This window comes from Mastigoproctus giganteus, chromosome 2, assembly GCF_048544385.1.
Source record: "Mastigoproctus giganteus isolate SK-2022 chromosome 2, ASM4854438v1, whole genome shotgun sequence".
Lineage (NCBI taxonomy): Eukaryota > Metazoa > Arthropoda > Arachnida > Uropygi > Thelyphonidae > Mastigoproctus > Mastigoproctus giganteus.
The window spans coordinates 258,461,549-258,482,146 of NC_143576.1; the positions used below are offsets into that span (position 1 = coordinate 258,461,549).

A 20,598-nucleotide genomic window follows, 5' to 3' on the forward strand; every position below is an offset into this window, starting at 1 on the left:
CTATCCACAGATTTAAAGCTTTTTCCATTTTTTTTCTAATTTAACATCACCAGTTACAGAGCAAATTTTTGAAGCAATTAGCGCGTTTTCGCAGACACTACGGCGGAGTTTTTCTTCCGATTTCTTGATTGATCGTACCGTTGACTCATTGATTTTATAATGTTTTGCCACTGAGGAGACACTTTCACCATAAGAAATTTTATCTAATAACTCAATTTTATTCGCTAATGTCATCACCTTCTTTGATCTCTTCACAATTCCCTTGTTATTCGTAGCCATATTTTTGTACGGGTTAGAAAGAATTGGTCCACAATAAAGTCACTTTCTTCTATTAACACACTAGAAAAAGTCTGTTTTACACTGCAAAATGGTAGATTTTTCACTTTTAAGCATATCAATTTATGAATTGATATGTTTATTAGGGGCTTAGAGGGGAACAGGTATCCTGTGTTTTATCAGACACTCAGCCTAAAACACTGATGGATCCAATATCTCTCTATTACAGAAGATTTAGGAGAAGTCCGGTTGGCCTGCCTCCCTAAAATCCACTCATGCACACCTTCTCGATGGTAAGCCCTGTTACGTCACTTAGGTGGCAACGAACGTGTAGAGTGGTTCTCTTCAAGACGCCTGGTCAGCGTGAAGAGGAAAAGACCAAACCCTCCAGCAATGAGAGCACAACAATACAAATGGCCCTCAGTCCCCAGCAGCTTTCACTCTCCCTCTTACGGCAGCGAGAGGATCAGAGTGGAAGCAGAGGGTGCTAAGAATCTCTGGGTACGACCAGGCTGCCATGCACGGAAATTGAACTTGGCCTGTTATAACGTAAGATCACTCATCGGTGAAGACAGGATATTAGAGCTGGAAAAGGAATTAGAAAATGTGAATTGGAATATCATCGGTTTGGCTGAAACAAGAAGAAGAAATGAATCACTTATAAGTTTATCAAGTGGAAATCTGCTGTACACCAATGGAAACAGTGAAAGGAGTGAAGGTGGAGTTGGGTTTCTGGTCCATAAAGATTTTAAAAACAACATTTTGGAATTCAAAAGTACATCACCAAGGGTGTCAAGACTAATATTCAAGATTTCTAAGAGGTACAAGCTAAAGATTATAATGATTTATGCACCAACATCGAGCCATGATGATGAAGAGGTTGAAGAAATGTACACTGAAATTGAGTCTTCTAGATGAGCAGAAAACCCACTACACTATTATTATGGGGGACTTCAATGCTAAGGTTGGAAAAAGGCAAAACAGCGCAGAAAGAGGAACTATAGGAAATTTTGGAATTGGTGAAAGAAATAAAAGAGGTGAAAGACTTGTGGAATTTGCAGAATCTCAAGGAATGTCAGTAATGAACACTTTTTTCAAGAAAAGAGTGAACAGAAAGTGGACATGGAAGAGTCCAAATGGATTAACAACTAATGAAATCGACTTCATCCTCACTAACAGAAGATATATTGTGAATGATGTTACCGTCCTGAATAAGGTAAATGTTGGAAGTGATCACAGAATGGTAAGATGTACACTTGATATAGATGTAGGAAAGGAAAGGAAAAAACTGACTCGAGTAAATAATACAAAGGTCTTTGAAATAACAGAGGAGGAGAAAAAGCAGTATGTACTGGAACTTAAGAACAAGTTTGAGCTTCTGCAGACTGCTCAGGACCAAGATATCGACGAGGAATATTACAACTTTCTGAAAGTGATAAAGCCCAAGAAACCTATAGGGAAACAGAAATCCAAAGAAGAAAAAATTAGTCAAGAAACACTTGTCATGATGAACCAAAGACGACAAATGAAGAGCAAGAAAAACACTGACAGGGAGAAAATTGAGTATACTGAGTTATGCAAAGCCATAAGAAAGAGACTCAGAGAGGACATAAGAAGATTTAACACAAGAAAAGTAGAACAAGTATTAAGGGAAAACAAAGGATTTAAATCAGCAGCCATGAGCAGTAATACAGAAAGACAAATGATACTGAAACTCAAGAATAGCGATGGCGTACTTATAAACAGAAGAGAAGGCATAATTCAAATATCAGAAGACTACTATAGAGAATTATACAAGGAGCGAGGGAATGATACCAGCAGTGGGGAAGATAGATTGCAAAGTAGCAACACATACGACATACCCGATATTCTTCCTGATGAGGTAGAACATGCATTGAAGAAAATGAAGAATCGGAAAGCCCCGGGGGAAGATGAAGTTACTGTAGAGTTGTTAAAATTGGGAGGAAGAGACATAACACAAAAACTGGCAAGGCTCTTCACAAAGTGCATTAGAAAAGGTGTGATGCCTAAGCTTTGATTTTGATTTGATTTAAGAGTTCTTGGCGCAAGAGCTACTGTGGCTAAAATGCGCCTGTAAGATTTAATTTATCGGTTTTGTTCTAATTGGTATATTGCTGCTAATAATTTCCAAGAGTAATAGATAATACTTAGTTTTATATTTGATTATAGTAATTTATTTTCTTGAGGAACTGAAAAACATCTGCTATATTTTTTCTATCTTCCAGTATGGTTTTGAGAGTGAGAGGGTGATATTTGTTTAGCTCTTTGAAGGAGTTTCGGCGATCATCTGCAAAAGCTGGACAAGTAATCAGTACGTGTTCTACTGTTTGTTGTGTGTGACAGATAGGGCATAGGGGGGGATCTTCTCCTCGCAAAAGATAAGAGTGACTGAAATACGTGTGTCCTATCCTTAACCTAGCAAGTATCACTTCATCGCGCCTATTTTTCTGAATGCTGGATTTCCATGGCTGGAGTAATATTTTAATCTGATGCAATTTGTTAGTGGTAAGTACTTGCCATTGCTGCTGCCAGTGATGTTTCCCACTGCGATCAATTACGTGTTTGTAGTCAGAGTAAGAGATATATTCTGATGCAGAAATATTGTTCTTGGTTTCTTTAGCAGCTCTGTCTGCTTGTTCATTGCCATGTATTCCGACATGGCTTGGGATCCAGCAAAATCTAATGTTACGATGTTGTTCAAGGAGTTTTGATATTTTGTATTGGATCTGCTGTTGTAGTGGATGTTTGTTAGAACTGATATTTTGTATTGCCATCATGGAACTACGGGAGTCAGTAAAAATTATGCTGTTTTGAAAACTTGAATGGTCGATTTCGTTTAATGCTAGCATAATGGCTTGCAGTTCTGCAGTATAGATGCTACAGTCTTTTGGGAGTTTTTGAGCCAATGTGATGTCAGAAAAGTAAACTGCCGCTCCCACATGAGAATCAGTTTTGGATCCATCTGTATATAGAAAGCAATGATCTGAAAATTGTGCCTTATAAGCAGCATGCAGCTGTTGATGATTTATATGAGAAAGGATTTGTTTGCTCGAAATGTGGAAGGAGGAGTCACATAAAGGTTGTCTGATTGTCATGGTGGAGTAGACTGCTTCGGTAGCGGATTTATGTTATCTAGGTTAAGCTCTCTACTGAGAAGAAGGTTTTTTAATCTCACATTCGCAGGTTTATTGATTCTTTGTTGTTGCTGATAATGTTGTTCCCATTCAGAAGCAAAAAGAGTTTTCTGTTGTAGAGGGTGGTCTGGTAAGGATTTTATTTTAGCTGCATAAGAGAGTAATTGATTTTGTCTTCTGATTTGCAGAGGAGGTTCTTGAGCTTCGGCGTACAGGCTCTGCACAGGTGAGGTGCGGAAAGCTCCAAGGGCTAAACGTAGTGCGCAGTGATGTACCGGGTCGAGCCATCTCAGAGCACTAGGTCTTGCCGAGTCATAGACTGGGGCACCATAGTCTAGCTTAGACCGAATGAGAAGGCGATATAAACGTAGTAGGATTGTCCTGTCTGCTCCCCAGGATATAGCGGATAGGACCTTCAAGATGTTCATTTTCTTCAAACAGTTGACTCTTATGTGACTGATATGCTCTAGGAAAGTCAGTTTTTTGTCAAAAACTAATCCTAAGAAACGGACACTATTTTTAACTGGGATGATCTGTTCTTTCAGCCTGAGTTCTGGGTCAGGATGGAGATTCCTTTTTCTGCAGAAATGTATACATGCAGTCTTTTGTACCGATATTCTATATCCATTTCTTTCTGTCCATTTTATGACTCTGTTAATGGCTACTTGCAATTGCCGTTCTATTGTTCTCATATGCTGCGCTTGATAAGAAATGCTGAAATCATCAGCATAAACTGTTGTAAAGATATTGTTTGGGATTTGTTCTATTATTGTGCTGAAGTGGACTGCAAAAAGTGTAGCACTAAGTACAGATCCTTGAGGGACCCCTTCTTCTTGATAAAACACATTCGAAAGTGTGTTGTTCATTCGAACTTGGAAGGTCCGATTCTTAAGGAAATTGTATATGTAGAGGGGTAGATGTCCTCTAAGGCCAAGTTGATGTAACCTTTTGAGTATACCATATCGCCACGTGGTATCATATGCCTTTTGGATATCAAAATTAACCATGACTTGGTGTTGTTTCCTGAGAAAAGCATTTCTTACTTGATTTTCCAGTTGTATAAGTACATCCAAGGTACAGCGATTTTTTCTAAAGCCAAATTGTTCTGGGTTGAGAAGATTATTATTTTCTAGATACCATGTTAGTCTATTGTTGACCATTTTCTCTAAGATCTTGCCTAAGCAGCTGGTCAAAGCTATGGGACGGTAGTTCTGTGGGTCTGAGAGATCTTTTCCCTGTTTTGGGAAAGCTAGTATTATTGAGTGGTGCCATTTGTTTGGGAAAGAATTTTCAAGGTATATTTTGTTGTATAGATCTAACAGGGCTAATTGGGACTGTTCATCTAATTGTTGTACCATTGCATAATGGATTTCATCAGGACCGACTGCGCTGTGTTTCACCTGTAGCAGAGTTTGTTTTAGTTCTGCTGCCGTGAGTGGCAAGTTGTATTGTTCATACTGATTGGTAGAAAAGTTTAATTTTATTTTTTCGGCCTCTTTCTTGTACGTTTTAAAAGCTGTGGGGTATGTACAATTAGCAGATGTATTTGAAAAATTTTCAGCAAGCACGTTGACTATATCTAAGGTGTTTGTAACCAACTGTCCCTTCCAATTTAGCAATGGAGAGTGGTTTAATTGAGAATTGTTGGTCATCCTTCTGATCTTTTTCCAGATAAGTGTAGTTGGTGTGGAAATAGTTATAGTGGATGCAAATTTCATCCAAGCAGCTTTTTTGCTTATTTTTTGCACTTTCCTGACCTTGGCTCTGGTTCTCTTGAATTGTATCAGATTTTCTGTTGTTGGATTTTTGCGAAAAAGGTTCCAGGCTCTATTTCTTTCTTTTTTAGCTTCCTGGCACTCTTTGTTCCACCATGGTTTTGGATATATTCTGATGTTAGATGTTTTAGGTATTGCCTTTTCCGCAGCTTGAAGCATACTATCAGTAACATAGGCTACTGATGTTTGTACTGATTCTCTTTTAATAATGTTGCGGTCTAGCTTGGCTAGTATCCTGAATGTTTCCCAATCTGCATCATATATTTTCCATCTGGGGTGCCTACTGGCTTGGCATGGCGTTTTTTCCATGATTTTCAAAATAATGGGGTAGTGGTCACTGCTCAATGGAGTCTCGTGCACGCTCCATTTAGTCATAGGGAACAGTGTTGGGGAACAGATTGATAAGTCTATTGCAGAACTGCTTTTTGATGGAAGGTGGAAATATGTGTGTGTGCCGTCATTTAAAATCATTAGGTTGTTCTCGACAATTAATTTTTCTATTTGCTTACCCTTCTGGTCTATTTTGTGATCGCCCCATAGTGGGTGATGTCCATTTAGGTCACCTAAGATGCAGAATGGAGGTGGTAGTTGAGTGATCAGCTCTTCGAAATCCTTAAATCGGAATTCTTGATTAGGGGGTAGATATACTGAGGCTATGGTAATATTGAAGCCTATTGCTAGACGGGCTGCAACTGCTTCTAATGGTGTGTTCAATGGTATTGTTTGGGAGGGGACATGTCTGTTAATTAGTATTGCAACTCCTCCTCTCGCTGTTCCATTCGTTATGCGATCCTTTCTATATGTGATATAATTTTTGATTATACTATTGTCCTGTGGTTTTAAATAGGTTTCTTGTAGGCAGATACTTAGTGGGTGGTACTGGGTGATGAGATCTATAACATCATTAGTGTTTGAGCGAAAAACCTCGACAGTTCCATTGGATAATCGTATCTGTCATTTGGGGTTAGATGTTCCCTCGGATTGCTTCCTTGGGCCTGATTTATTTTTGTCTACCTTGGTTTTGTCTTTTTTTGAAAAATAGGGTCTACCCGTATCCATTTCTTCTTCAGTAAAGATTTCGAGAATTGGTTCCTCTCCTTGGTTTCTTGCATCCGTGTCCATTTGTTCTGCAGTCTTTTTTCCTGTACTACCTATCTTTTCTTTGTTTGCTTTTCTTCTTACATTTTCTGAATTATCTGGTGGGAAAGATAAAGGAGTATTGATAATCTTTTCTTGTTTTTGTGAAGGAGATGGTTTGTAAAACTCACGAACCCATTCTGAGATGGATTCTCCTGGGGGGATTGTAACATCCGTTTGTGTGCCACAACATTTTGAATTGGGTAGTTTAATTTCCGGAGCCTTTTTGATTGTGGTAATCTGCGCATAAGAAGGTTTGTTTGTTATATTTATTGTAATTGCCTTTTTAGCTTCCTGATATGAAACTCCATTTTCTGCTTTGTATTTTTGTATCATTTTTTCCTTCTTCCAAATTTCACATTCCCTTGAATATGCAGTATGATCTCCTTTACAATTTACACATTTATGGGATCCAGCTGTGCAAGTAGAAGTGGCATGTTCTTGCGAACCGCAGTTTCCACATGTTAATTTTCCTCTACATACTGTCTGTGAGTGACCAAACTTCTGACAGTTGAAACAACGGAGAGGATTCGGGATGTATGGTCTTATATTGCAGTGTAGGTATCCAGCTTTTACTGATCTGGGTGATTTAGGCGTGTTGAAAGTGAGTATCAGATTCCTGGTGGGGGTGATTATCCCTTCTTTTTTAATCGTAATTCTTTTAACACTGATGACTCCTTGTTCCTGAAGTTCCATTTGAATTTCCTCTTCGGGCACATTTAGAAGGTCCCATTCCGCAATGACACCTTTTGAAGTATTTAATGTATTGTGCGGGGATACTATTACTGGTATTCCTGCAAAGGTTGTCATTTGTAATAATTTTTCTGAGTGTTTAGCATTGGCCGTTTCTACCAAAATGTCGCCTGATTTTAGTCTTTTAACTTGTTTTGGTGTGCCAACATAACTCTCAAGAGTCTTTTGTATGAGAAAGGGTGACAATTGTCCTACCGCTTTCTCAGTATTTGAGTGTACAATAATATATGTTGGAGAAATTAAAACTTGAGAGTCAGTTTTTAATCTCTTTGTGGAGACAGATTCATTTCTATCGCCTTTTCTGATTGTCTTAGAGGTGTCTCCGAAAGAACTAGATTTCTCATATCTTGGATCAGTTCTCTTCGGGTCCATTGACCCAGTGGATTCCTGGGTATTGGAGTCAGTTCGCTCCATTTCGCCCTGAAAGGGAGAGCTTTTCCCTTCCAGGTTACCGGCCCCGCCACGTGGAGGCAGGAGCAGTGCCGCCCTGTGACCAAGCACGAGGTTAGTAATTATGATATAACAGAAAATAAAAGGGAAAGAGAAGATTGCTTTCCTTCTTAATCTAGTAAAGTTGCTTTCTTTACTATGGATTATTTAATTGTGTGTTAATAAATGCTTTAAATAAGGAAACGATTTCTATTTCAAGAAAGAGCGCTAATTCAGAGCAAAAATTCACTTGATCACAGAATCGCTTGGCACTTGGGGCCGATGCCTAAGCAGTGGAATAATGCAATCATAGTTTTGCTGCATAAGAAAGGAGATAAATCAGAAATTGGAAATTATAGACCAATTAGCTTGTTATCCCATATCTACAAGTTGTTCACAAGGGTCATTACTAACAGATTAGAAAGAATACTTGATGAGAATCAACCGAAAGAGCAAGCTGGCTTTAGGACAGGATTCTCAACTATGGATCACCTTCACGTAATATCACAGCTAATGGAGAAAGCAAATGAATATAAAACACCATTATGCCTGGCATTTGTGGATTATGAAAAGGCATTTGACTCCATACAGCATAAGGCAATGTTTCGGGCACTGGAAAGACAAGGCATAGATATTCCATATATTATGATTTTGAAGAAAATATATGAGAGTGCTACATCCTTTATTAGACTAGACAAAGACAGTAGCAAATTTAAAATCGAGAAAGGAGTTCGACAAGGAGACACAATATCTCCGAAGCTGTTTACTGCTGCCCTTGAGGAAGCTTTCAGAAGATTAGACTGGTCGCAGAAAGGAGTCAATGTGAACGGAGAGTACCTAAACCATTTACGATTTGCAGATGACATTGTGGTCATAAGCCACGATCCCAAAGAATTGGAGGAAAATCTTAATCAGTTATGCACAGTTAGTAAGGATTTTGGACTAAAGACGAATATGGCTAAAACAAAAGTAATGATGAACAAGTATGCCACGGAAAGGGAAATAATGATTGAAGGAGCAGTAATTGAAAAGGTGGAGTCATATACTTATCTGGGACAAGTTATTAGCTGTAATAATGATAAATGGCTGGAAGTCAAGAGAAGAATAAATTTTGGATGGATAGCATTCAGGAAATATAGTCACATACTGAAGAGCAATATCCCAGTTTGTCTGAAACGTAAAATAATGAATCAATGTATACTCCCCACCATGACTTATGGAAGTGAAACTTTGGCACTCACCAAAAGAATGGAAGAGAAGCTAAGAACTACACAGCGAAGAATGGAACGAATTATATTGGGAATCAGACTGTTAGATAAGAAGAGAAACACATGGATTAGGCAGCAAACTCAAGTAAAGGACATTCTTATCAAAACTAAAGAACTAAAATGGTCTTGGGCAGGACACATAGCTCGAAGGCATGATGACAGATGGACTAAGAAAATAACAGAATGGTACCCAAGAGGAGCTAGAAGAAAACCTGGAAGACAAAGGCGGAGATGGATAGATGAAATTCATGAGTTTTTGAATAGTAAATGGATGGTCAGTGCTCAAAACAGAAGGAACTGGAAAGTTGCTGGAGAGGCCTTCATCCTGCAGTGGATTGAAAATGGCTGATGATGATGCTTATTCAATTTATAAGCATATAAATTAAAGGCAAACGACGAAATCTTCCATGACAAGCGCATAACACATACTGAAGAAGGATTAGCGAGAAATATCCACGCTTGCGATTTTGTCACCCCCCCCCCCCAACGAGCGCTTTTTTTTACCGGGAAAGATAATTTTAGCCACGCCCATGTTTTTTTATGGCGGAAAATGTTCACGGCGCTTTAAAATTCACATTTTTTTAGGTTTCATTTTATATTAAATCAGCGACCGCGAATACAGATACCGCGAATAGCGGGGGTTTACTTACATGCAAATCAGCCTGTGAACACACTTTTTTATACTTAATACACTCATACGGATATGAGCCGCAGGCTCCTCTATCGTAAAATAAAGTTTTTGACTTTTTTTTTCACTATAGTCATGTGTTAATAAAATTCTAAAAAAATTAATCAACTTTTTTTGGAGCCCCCATATACTGGGAGTAGCCATTCGCCTGGTGTACCTTACTTAAACACGTCGCTGTTCTTTTGTCAACTAATATTGTTATTGCCATAACCTTAAAATTACTATTTGAAACTCGTTTGAAGCACTTCAGCTTCCATGCTTCAAATCATCCAAACTTTTGCGCTGCATTCTATAGAAAACCTAATTAGAGGTATCTGTACCGCGTTACAAACTGAACGCTATTTTGTATTCCCGTTTTCATATACATGTCCGTATAAATTTACGCATTTCTTTCTTTTTTTTTTTAGGCTTAAACATTGGATACAAATATGGCTAACTTTTGTAGCAGAAATTCATTAAGTTATTTTTATCCATTTTGTGTGCTCGCAGAATCCAACTATGGGAAGAGAAAACGAAGTGGAGGGGAGCAGATCTTAATCTTAGGCATCGAGGGGTTTGGAGGCCAAGCTTAAAGTAAGGAATATCCTATCGGAAACGAAAATATATCAATAAATAAACTTCGCGGGATGAGGGGTGGTCGAACGTGGTTTATACCCATACCCATAAATTCATATTGGGCCCCTTTCCAAGGCTACGGTCTCATGGATAAATTGTAATGGAGATTATTCTTTTTATTGATGGATTTTACTAGGGGGATACGTTTCATCAAAAAAGTTCTATAACCCTTTTCTTGAAACGAAAAGGATAATCTTAAAAAAAAACACATAAAAACCGGATAATACTGTGATATGTAAATAAATTTAAAAATGCTGGCATAGAGTTTCCTGGGCTGTTTGTATTCTTGCTAGAATGCAAACAGCCCAATGGATAGAGAAAAAATGAACTCCCCCCTCAACTTCTTTGAGCTCTACCACGTGATGGGAATGACGTTTTTAGTGTATCAATAGTAGCGTAGGCAATAAAATTTAAAAATAAACTAACTTAACTTTTGCTGTTTATTTTTCAATTCCACAATGTTTATTCGAAAACAGACTACGTACTGCATAATAGTGTTTTGTGACACTACGTGTCTTTAACGAAATTTATCTTAATCAAAAAATTCTGAAAAACTTACTGAAATCCTCTCCTCCCCCATTTCTGCAAGCAAGAAAAGCACATCTTCCAAAATTAAAAGAAATCACTTTTAAATAATTGCATTTTAAGAAAAATGCAGTTATTTTCTTGAAAATGTCTAAGAGCTGGCAAAACAAACAAGAATTAAAGCTGGAGCGAAAAACGTAATATTTAAATACTGTATTATGTAAATAAATAAGTAGACACGATGCAATCACGTCTTTACCTTTCATCTTCTTGTCCAGCAGACGACGCAATATTTTCGTCCTGGGCAATAACTGTCTCTTCGATCGTCTGGCTAGAACTGACCTGAAGAGCGTCACCTAATCGTGTCTTTTCGTTTGATGCTGACACTGTTTCTAACTTCTGCTTCTCCATGCCGGTTTTTTAACTAACAGTTAACGCACAGAGGCGCAGCCATTCGTGCGAAGATGTGGGATGCTCAAGTTCGTTAACCGAATGTCACTCACGTGTTCAATCGTACTACACTACGTCAACTGTAAAAGTCCACTTAAGCTTCCTAACTGTTCAGAACTGCGGATAATGAAATGCGCCCTCTATCGTCAACTAAAATATTTCTTGAAGAGTGAATATCAATTCGGTTAATTGTGCTTTATCCTGCATTTTAAATTAACTAATTTCTCTTAGTACAGCTGATCATCTTTAAATTACAACGCGTTACGCATAATACGACATAAAAAAAGAAAGAATACGTATGCACCAGAAATCAGATGGGAGATTGGTATCAATGATAAAATCATAAAACGCCAGAGTTTAAATAAAACAAAATCAAGTAAACTGTTTATATTGTATTATGAATACTTGAGTTAATACATTTACATTAAGCTGATGCAATATATTATCTTTGAGCGCATGCAAAAGCTATTATAACTGCGATTTCTCTATAGTTTTTCACTGATCTGTAATTTCGGATTTGGGTAGCATGGGATGCTGAAGCGTATATTTTTAAAGGCCTTAAAATAACGGTGCGGGAGCTATGGACTGATTATAACTGCACTTTTCTGCGAACCCTTGCAACTTCGGACCCTCGAGAAACTGCGCCATTGTACCTTGGTAAATCTGACCTCGCTGACGTCCCTTCCCTTTGGCACACATACACTGTCCTCTCTCAGAGGCTTGCTACATCTCTCCAAAGCTAATAAGAGATCTCCAAAGCTAATAAGAGATAGAGGTGTGATCATCATGTCAGTATTTTCGTGGTGTGTGCTACAGCAAATAGTTTAGGTGTTACAAAGTCAAGAGTGAATGATATGAAAAGATAGATATTCAATGGCCAATAAAGAGAAGGATCAGCAACTTTGAAAATGGAGGTTATATCGTTCTGAAGATTTTCATGCATAACCTGGCAAGGAACTGCAGATGTCAACAGGACTTCTGTAATTTGAGTGCTCAGTACCTAAGTAATTAGATGCTTTTGTTTAGTTTTCAAGGGAGCCTGCAAGTTGCAAACCTCAGAATATAATGGAGTGGCTTTCTCCATCGTTCTTAGACTTTAGAACAAAAGAGGGAACATATTCAAGAATAACAAATAGAAACACAGTGTCCATGTACAACGGTTGAGTTTGGATTTAGGGAATGCTCTGAGAATTTTAGCTGCTATAGTGCATCATTCTAACAATGAAGTTTGGAGGAGGAATCCTTAAGTTTATCAAATGTAATCCATTGATACATCACAACTGGACAATGAATCAATTGAGTCCTAATATTTTATAATAGTAATTTTTTTCAGCGAGATGAATTAGTTTTTGGGGAACTACTCATAAATGTTTAAGAGTTTTGACTTGTAAGTGTTGAAAAGATGTAATTTAGAAGTTAATTTTGAGTCAAATGTAATTCCGAGGTTTTTATAGTAAAAGGGATGAGATCATTTTTCTATAATTGAGGAATTATAGAATAAGAAGAAAAGTTGTTTTTCTGTTTTTAAAATAATAAGATGAGTAGATTTATTTGGACTGAACATCAGGCAAAGTTGGCTAAATATTTAGATATAAATTCCAAGTTAAGATTGATTTTGGTGTTTAGTTGCACTTGAGAGCTTGATTTAAAAAATGGAATACTATACAACAATGCTGGCCCTCCAAAAATTGTTTAAGGAATTATATGTAGGGCATGACTTAGCCGACCAAATCAGATTTATCTGTTAAACTCGAAAGAAATGCATGTAGTTGTGGAAGTTGTAAAATGTTACGAAAAAGTTCTATACTATGAAATAAAAAAACTTTGAATGTTTTCATTTAATAATTTTATTGTACTACAAGTGTGAAGAACAGAACAGATTGAAAATTTTCGTTTTATATGGTGGCAGCTGAACTCTGACTGAACTTTATTATTCAGGCGCTTCTCGCAAGAATCACAAATGATCTCCCGTGCAACCAGTCTTCGCGAATAGCACAATTGGTAAAATCGTCATTTTCCACACACTGGGTTGAAAAGACCTGAATTCGAATCCCGTTGATGAGGTGAGGAATTTTTGTGGACTTTTTCACAACGTGGCTGAGTTAGTCGGTGTCAGGCGAGGGTATCATGGTTTTTCTCCCGGAAACTCTGGTTTTTCTTCCAGCAGGCAGAAAAACCGACTACAGACCATGTGAAATTTACAGACAATATTTACCAGTAACAATCTGATCCTCAGAGATGAATTTGAATCCTAAAGGGGATAAATTTAAAATCTGGATTTGCCTATTCAGTCTATGACTGCAATATTGGCCAAACTTCGGCTTACTCATCTAACCAGTGTTACAGATCAACAGTGACCAAGAAAACTATCAAAATTGTAACTGGTGAAGATGACAGTTTATCTGCCCTTCATTTGAAGTAATGGAAAGTTCCTGAAAAGAGACTGCAGGCTTCCTCCATTTTCTGTATTCTCCGTTTTGCAGAATGAAGAAAATGAGGTTTTTTTCCCCCCTAACATTGGTAGTGTGAGTGTAAAACTGTTGAAGTTTTGCACCGACACAAACTTATGAATTAATAATGTGATGTGCAGATATAAATTTTTACATATGATTTGTAATTTTGACATTTTATAAATGCTAGAATTGTAACTGGGCATTCCCCTGATTGTCTTCTTTTCAGCATTGTAATTATTTTATTTTGCAGTAAACTTTTTTGGTTTTTTTGTTCGATAAATCGTCTAGAGGGGAACTTAAAGATAAACTATTGATGTTTTTATACTAAACCAATGACAGGAGAATGACTTTCTCATTAACAAAAGGAAATTGTTTAGAAAATTCTAAAGTTAGAAATTATAAAATCTTACCTGTAGCCTTTATACTGATTTTGATTTTTAAATGTATATATCTTGAAAGTTCTGGAAAAATATATAAAAACATATTTATGCGTAAAAACCAATTCCTAAATCTACACCAAGCAAGTTCAGACATACGGAGCAACACGGCCTAAGTCGCTGATGCGCCTAAATGCTACAACAAACAAACCGTGCAACGGAGCTAAAGCAACCGTACGGTCCTCTAACAATTTGAGTCTCCATGTGATGTGGCCATATGGTAGTTTTGCCATTGTCTGCCGTTTTTTGGTAGGCTGATGATGGGGGTGATAATGCAGAAATCTTTGCACTATTGCGCTTCATATTCCTTGTAAAGAGCAGGGAACACGTGAATTTGGCGTAATTTATACGCGTTTGTAGATTCTTTATAAAGTAGGAACTGTAATACGATGTAAACACAGCGGTTCACTTACTGTTGGGCAAAAATTTGCCTTTAGCTAGCAGGGTAGTTAATTGTTGATTGCTTCCATTTGTCTGGAACAAACAAACTTTTAGAGGGAATGGATATAGTGTGCATAGTGTGCATAGTGTTAGGGTCGGGCGCCACCTGTGGTTTCCCACATCTGCGCCATATGTACACTGTGAAGAAATACAGAACACTGTAAATGCCAGAAAAAGTGTAGTGTGGTGAATGTGTAGTTTTGTGTTGGGTTCTGTTGTATGTCCTGGCATTTGGCCGCAGGGCCCCTGGTGGAACCCCACGTTGCCCGCACACACCACTAGGAGGTAGCCAGGCTGCCCATTATTCTCTGGCAGGTCTCCGTCAGAGTTGCCTGAGCTTCCTGAACGGAGACCAATTAAAAAAAAATAATAAATAAATAAATAAAAAAAAAAAAAAAAAAAAAAAAAATAATAATAATAGGAATGGATATATGAAATCTTTTTTTTTTTTTTTTTTTTGGCTGATTCTACACAGTGCCCGATTAAGGCATTGGCTAGCAGGTCCTTGCCCGGGGCGCCAAATTTTACAAATCATAGGGGCAAAAAGTTCATATATATACAATGAGTGATCACTGAATTATGACCCCCTGTGAAAAAACTGAATGCGACCCGTTGACCACGTGAAGTACGAGAGTGCGGAGTTAGTCGACCTACGTAGCATAGATAAGGTGTCAGTGGTTCAGTAGGTAGTAAAATTCCGAGCGTGATGGGTAAAAGGAAGGATTTATCAGACTTTGATAAAGGACAAATTGCGGGTACTCGACGAGCTGGTGCCTCGATTTCCCAAACGACTGAACTGGTGGGGTGTTCGAGAGCTTCCATAGTTAAAGTGTAACAGGACTGGCGTCAAAATGGTAAAACAACGACCCGACGGCAAAACTGCAAAGGTCAGCGAAAGGTTTATGTTAGAAATGACCGCCGGGTCCGACGACTCGTACAGGCGAACAGGCGCAGCACTGTTGAAGAGTTGACTATCCAATACAACATGGGCCAACCAGAACAATATCTGGCATGACCATGTGTCACACACGCATGGTATAGCACATATGGGCTATACCAGCAGACGACCCCTAATCCTCTCCTAATCACGGTTCATCGGTGTAAAAGACTCGCCTGGTGCAAAGAGAATGCAAGTTGGATGTTATAAGATTGGAAGGTGCGCTGGTTGGATGAGTCACATTATTTACTGCACACGGTGGATGGTCGTGCACGGATTTGGCGTCAACAATATGAGGCTCTTCATCAATCATGCTTAGTATCAAAAGTGCAGGCTGGTGGAGGCGGTTGTATGGTATGGGACATGTTTCACTGGCAGGAACTTGGACCCCAGGTGCATGTGGAACAACGTATCAGTGGCCTCCGCTATCGTCAACTGCTTGCTGACTGTGTACACCTCGCTATGTTACACTTTTTCCAGAATGGCGATGGTGTCTTTCAAGATGACAATACACCAAGCCATCGGGCACTTGTGCAAGAATGGTTTGAGGAACACAGTTCTGACTTCCAGCATATCGATTGGCCTCCGAATTTCCCCCCATATCAATCCCATAGAGCACTTGTGGGACACTATGGAAAGGCAACTCAACTCGTCTGGATGCAGCAACAACCTCAATACCTGCACTGCTGACCGCTTAACACACAACTTGGTTGGCCATACCTCCCGAACGCTTCCAACATCTTGTTGAATCAATGCCATTTTGGACAGCTGGTTTACTGAGGGCAATAGGAGCATCTACGAAGTGTTAGGTAGGTGGTTATAAGATATCCTTAGTAAAAGGGGAGCCGAAAAATCTTTCTGTCTGGGTCGTAAAAATACCTTAGTTCGTCTCTGATGCTACATAAGCTTGCTTTCTTGCATCATATGCCTCGCCTACTACTACTATTACTGTATTGATAAATGAATCAAAGCTGGACGCTTCACTAGCAGTTATTTAAGTTTGCTTTGCTATTAATTAAAATGCTTTAACTGATGAAAAATGCTACCAGAATGAGACAGTTACATCACTGGGTCCCATTTGCGTGCTCACCAAAAAGCTTCCTTCAATGAACACTGTCTGTTATTACTAAAGGTGTTAAATTGGGATCAATTAAATCTAAAACTTACTGTATTTCGCTTTAAAATAATACCGTATACAGATCTGTTTCAATTTTTTTTGAAAATCTTTATGACCAAATGATTCTTGACGGGCAAGGCTTTACCACTCCAAGTTTATGAAGCTACTGATGCATTAGCATTAGCATTAGCATTAGTAGAGGCATTTGATGCAAGAAAGCAAGCTTATGCAGCATCAGCCAAAAAAAAAAAAAAAAACCCACTTCCACATCACCCCTCAGTTCGTTCAAAATACCTGTCAAGCTGAGCCTTAAACTTATTTAGGCTATCAACCTCCACTACAAGGGATGGAAGTCTGTTCCACCAACCAACCACCCGCTGGCTAAAGGCAAATTTCCGCACGTCTATCCTGCATCTGTCTTTCTTCAATTTGAATTTATGCCCTCTCAGGTGATTTTTCTGAGCTAGAGGAAGAATCCCATCAGCATTGAGCATGCTTAAACCATTCAAGGCTTTATACACCTCTATCAGATCACCTCGCTGGTGCCTAGTCTCCAGACACTGTAATTTGCAAAACTTAAGCCTTTCTTCGTAAGAGCACCCCTTTGTTCCATTCACTAATCTTGTTGCCCTTCTCTGTACTCGTTCCAGCAGCTCTACATCTTCTTGAAATGAGGCCTCCAGACCTGTATACAGTACTCTAGGTGTGGCCTGACCATTGCCTTATACAATGGAATAATCACCTCCTTATCCCTGCTGAAAAAATTCCTGTATATCATTGACAATACTCCATGAGCTACTCTTGCAGCCCGTCTGCACTGCTCAGAGAACTTCATATCTGCCTGCACAAACACCCCCAAGTCCCTTTCATTCTCTACCACTGTCAGTGTAGTACCACAGAGTTGATGCGTTGCTCTGGGGTTGCTGTTTCCCATGTGTAGTACTTTACATTTGTCAATGTTAAACTTCATTTGCCACCTCTCAGCCCATCTGCTCAACCTTTCCAGATCCTGTTGCAGCAGCATAGTGTCAGTAGTGTCCTTGACAACCCTGCCAACCTTTGTATCGTCTGCAAACTTGGACATTAAGCTTGATATACCATCATCAATATCATTTATAAATACAGAAAACAATAATGGGCCCAACACTGAGCCCTGAGGGACTCCACTAATAACATTAGTCCACGATGAGCAGTGTCCATTGATTACCACTCTCTGTCTTCTCCCCCTCAACCACCCCTTTATCCATAGCAGCAATTTGCCTCCAATGTCACACTGCTCCAATTTGTGTAGCAGTCTTCCATGTGCAACAGTATCAAAAGCCTTTCTAAGATCCAAATATATAATATCAAAGTTATTCCCTGCATCCAGTTCTTTTGTGACTGCATCATAGTATCCAATCAAATTGGTCAGGCAAGACTTCCCCTTAACAAAACCATGCTGTGTCTGAGCTATAACTGAAGTCTTGTCTAAATGATCCTGCAGTGCTTCTTTAACCAGTGCCTCCATTACTTTTCTTGGAACAGAAGTTAAGCTCACAGGTCTATAATTACTTGAGTCAGCCTTTGATCCTCCTTTGTGAATTGGGGTCACATTTGCACATTTCCAGTCTATGAGTACCTCCCCTGAGTCCAAGGAAGCTCTCATAAATATGGCTAAGGGTTTGCTTACTTCCTTTGCTGCCTCCTTTAATATAACTGGATAGATCCCATCCACCCCGGGTGCCTTTCTTGTGTTTATCTTCAACAGTTTCTCCTCCACTTTACTCCCAGTTATTTCAAGATTCTGTAGCTTACTGCTAGAGACGGTCTGGCATTCCCCTTGCTGAATAACTCCTCATGTGTGAATGTCGATGCAAAATATTCATTTAGTTTGTTAGCTACCTGAGCAGGATCATCAACAGTTGACCCATCAAAATCAAGTGGACCAATCTGATTCATCCCCTTCCTTCTAGAGTTTACATAAGTAAAGAACTCTTTGCTGTTTTTCTTTGCATCCCTTGCCAAGGATTTCTCGTAATCTGCCTTCGCCTGCCTAACCTCCTTTGTAATTTGGTTGCATATCAACTTGTATCTATCATAGGCTTCGCTGTCATGTGTTAATTTGTATGTATCCCATGCATGTTTCTTCTCTGCCATATGCCTCATCAGTTCATCTGACATCCATTTAGGCCGAAACCTTGAACAATATTTCTTAGTTGGTATGTAAAGCCTAGTAGCTTCCAAGATAAGTTCTTTGAATGTTTCCCATTTTGAATTTGCTGTTGGTAACATCATCAGTTGGTCCCACTGTATAGAATATAAATACTGTCTCAGTCCATCGTAGTCGCCTTTACTGAAGCAATAACCCTTCCCTTTACCCCTAATTGGTAGTTACCTCTTTGAGTAAATCCCACTTCAGCACACTGTGATCACTGCCACCTAGTGGTTCATTTATCTGCAGATTCTTAATGAATGAAGAATCACTGCTGATAATCAAATCAAGAGTATTACTCCCTCTAGTTGCCTCCCGAACATGCTGATGTAGAAAACAATCATCCAATAAATCCACAAAAGCCCTGCTAGTGCGTGAGTAACCAGCCCCCAAATTCCAGTCAATATCTGGGAAATTAAAATCTCCCATTATAAGACTCTCTGATTTACTGGCCCACTCTAATTCCCTGTACAGTTCCTTATTATACTCATCAGAGTCATTAGGCCTATAGCACACTCCTACTCTCAATTTTGATCTCCCAATGCTTATGTCACACCAAACTGACTCAACACTGCACTGTCCAGCGATGTCGACTGGCTTCACTTCCTTGGTTTTTATGTGTTTCTTAACTAATAGCATAACCCCTCCCCCCTTCCTATCCTGTCTATCCTTTCTGTAGATGTTGTACTCCCCAAATTGCAGTTCTGCATCCCTTATATCTGTGTGACACCATGTCTCTGATATCCCAACAATATCTGCCTTCGATGATTTGAGCAATACCTCAAATTCATCAAATTTATTTATTAAACTCCTAGCATTGGTGTACACGCAAGTATACCTGCACCTGTTTCTATTCTTAGCTACCCTAACACAACCCATGTGTTTACTTGTACCGCAATGGCTCCCAGCAGTCTCTGGGAGCCATTGCGGTACCATGCATCTTTGAGATACCATGCATCTTGTTTTTCAGGCTTCTGCTCATTCTAATAGAAGCAGTGCAAGAATCTCTTTCACCTCTGCCAGTGGCTACTGTCAATCTATTGGTCTTTGTCTCCCCCCCAAGCTAGCAGTTTTCCGACCCACCTAACACTGCCTCGATAGCATCAGCAAATATTCTTGCACCCTTTCTATTTAAGTGTATCCCATCCCTGTAGAAGCAATCTCTCCTATTAACAAGTACAGTCCAGGCTGAAAAAAATTCCACCCCTTGAGCCTTGCACAATCTTTCCAGGGCAGAATTGATCAACAAGGCTCTCATCCTATACTCCCTCCTATCGTGTCTGGGCAGAATTGCAGACACTTTCAAATTCAACCCTAATTCTCGGCTTTTGTTCAGCAGTGACCTGTACTTGTTAAGTAATTCTGCCGGACTCCTACTCTTAATATTATTAGTGCCAACGTGTACAACTATATCACCTTTTGTGCCCTTAAAAGATGATATTCGCTCTACAACGGCATCAACCTTTGCCCCTGGCAGACATACCCTGGTCCTGTTCCACGTATCTTTTTTACAAAGCATGTTCCCCATTTCCCCGACAATAGAGTCACCAACTACTAGTTTCTTCGGGACCAGCGCATTCTGCCTTGGGGGTTGCCTCTGTGTCACGCGATGCCCAAGTGCAAGCTCTGGCGTTGATGTGGGCAGCTGAGAGCTTGATGGGCCCTCAATTTAGTTTCTTCGAGGGCATCCACCCTGTCCTTCAAGCTCTCATATAGGCCCGCAAGAACGCCGAGTTGTTGCCTGATATCGATACACTCCTTGCATGACACACACACAAAGACATCCCCCATGGCAGTATCATGTCCCGTACCCAATTGCTCTGCAAACATCAAGCAAACAGTGCATTTTATAAGGCTGTCAGTCAGAGGACAACTGCCCCCCCTCAGTTCTGCTCTGAGCCACAGCACTTCCATTAGCTTGAGCCTTTTGCTTATCTTGGATGGACGTACA

At 39.3% G+C, this 20,598-nt stretch overlaps 1 protein-coding gene across 1 annotated transcript in view; it reads right to left on the reverse strand.

Moving 5' to 3' along the window:
- Positions 1-11,136, reverse strand: part of LOC150090416 (uncharacterized) — a 108,199-nt gene extending 97,063 nt beyond the window's left edge. Inside the window, exon 1 of the mRNA XM_090389879.1 lies at positions 10,881-11,136. Coding sequence (XP_090246005.1) covers positions 10,881-11,032 — 152 coding nt within the window. The 5' untranslated portion in view covers positions 11,033-11,136. The remainder of the gene's footprint in view (positions 1-10,880) is intronic.
- Between the last annotated feature and the right edge of the window lie 9,462 nt (positions 11,137-20,598).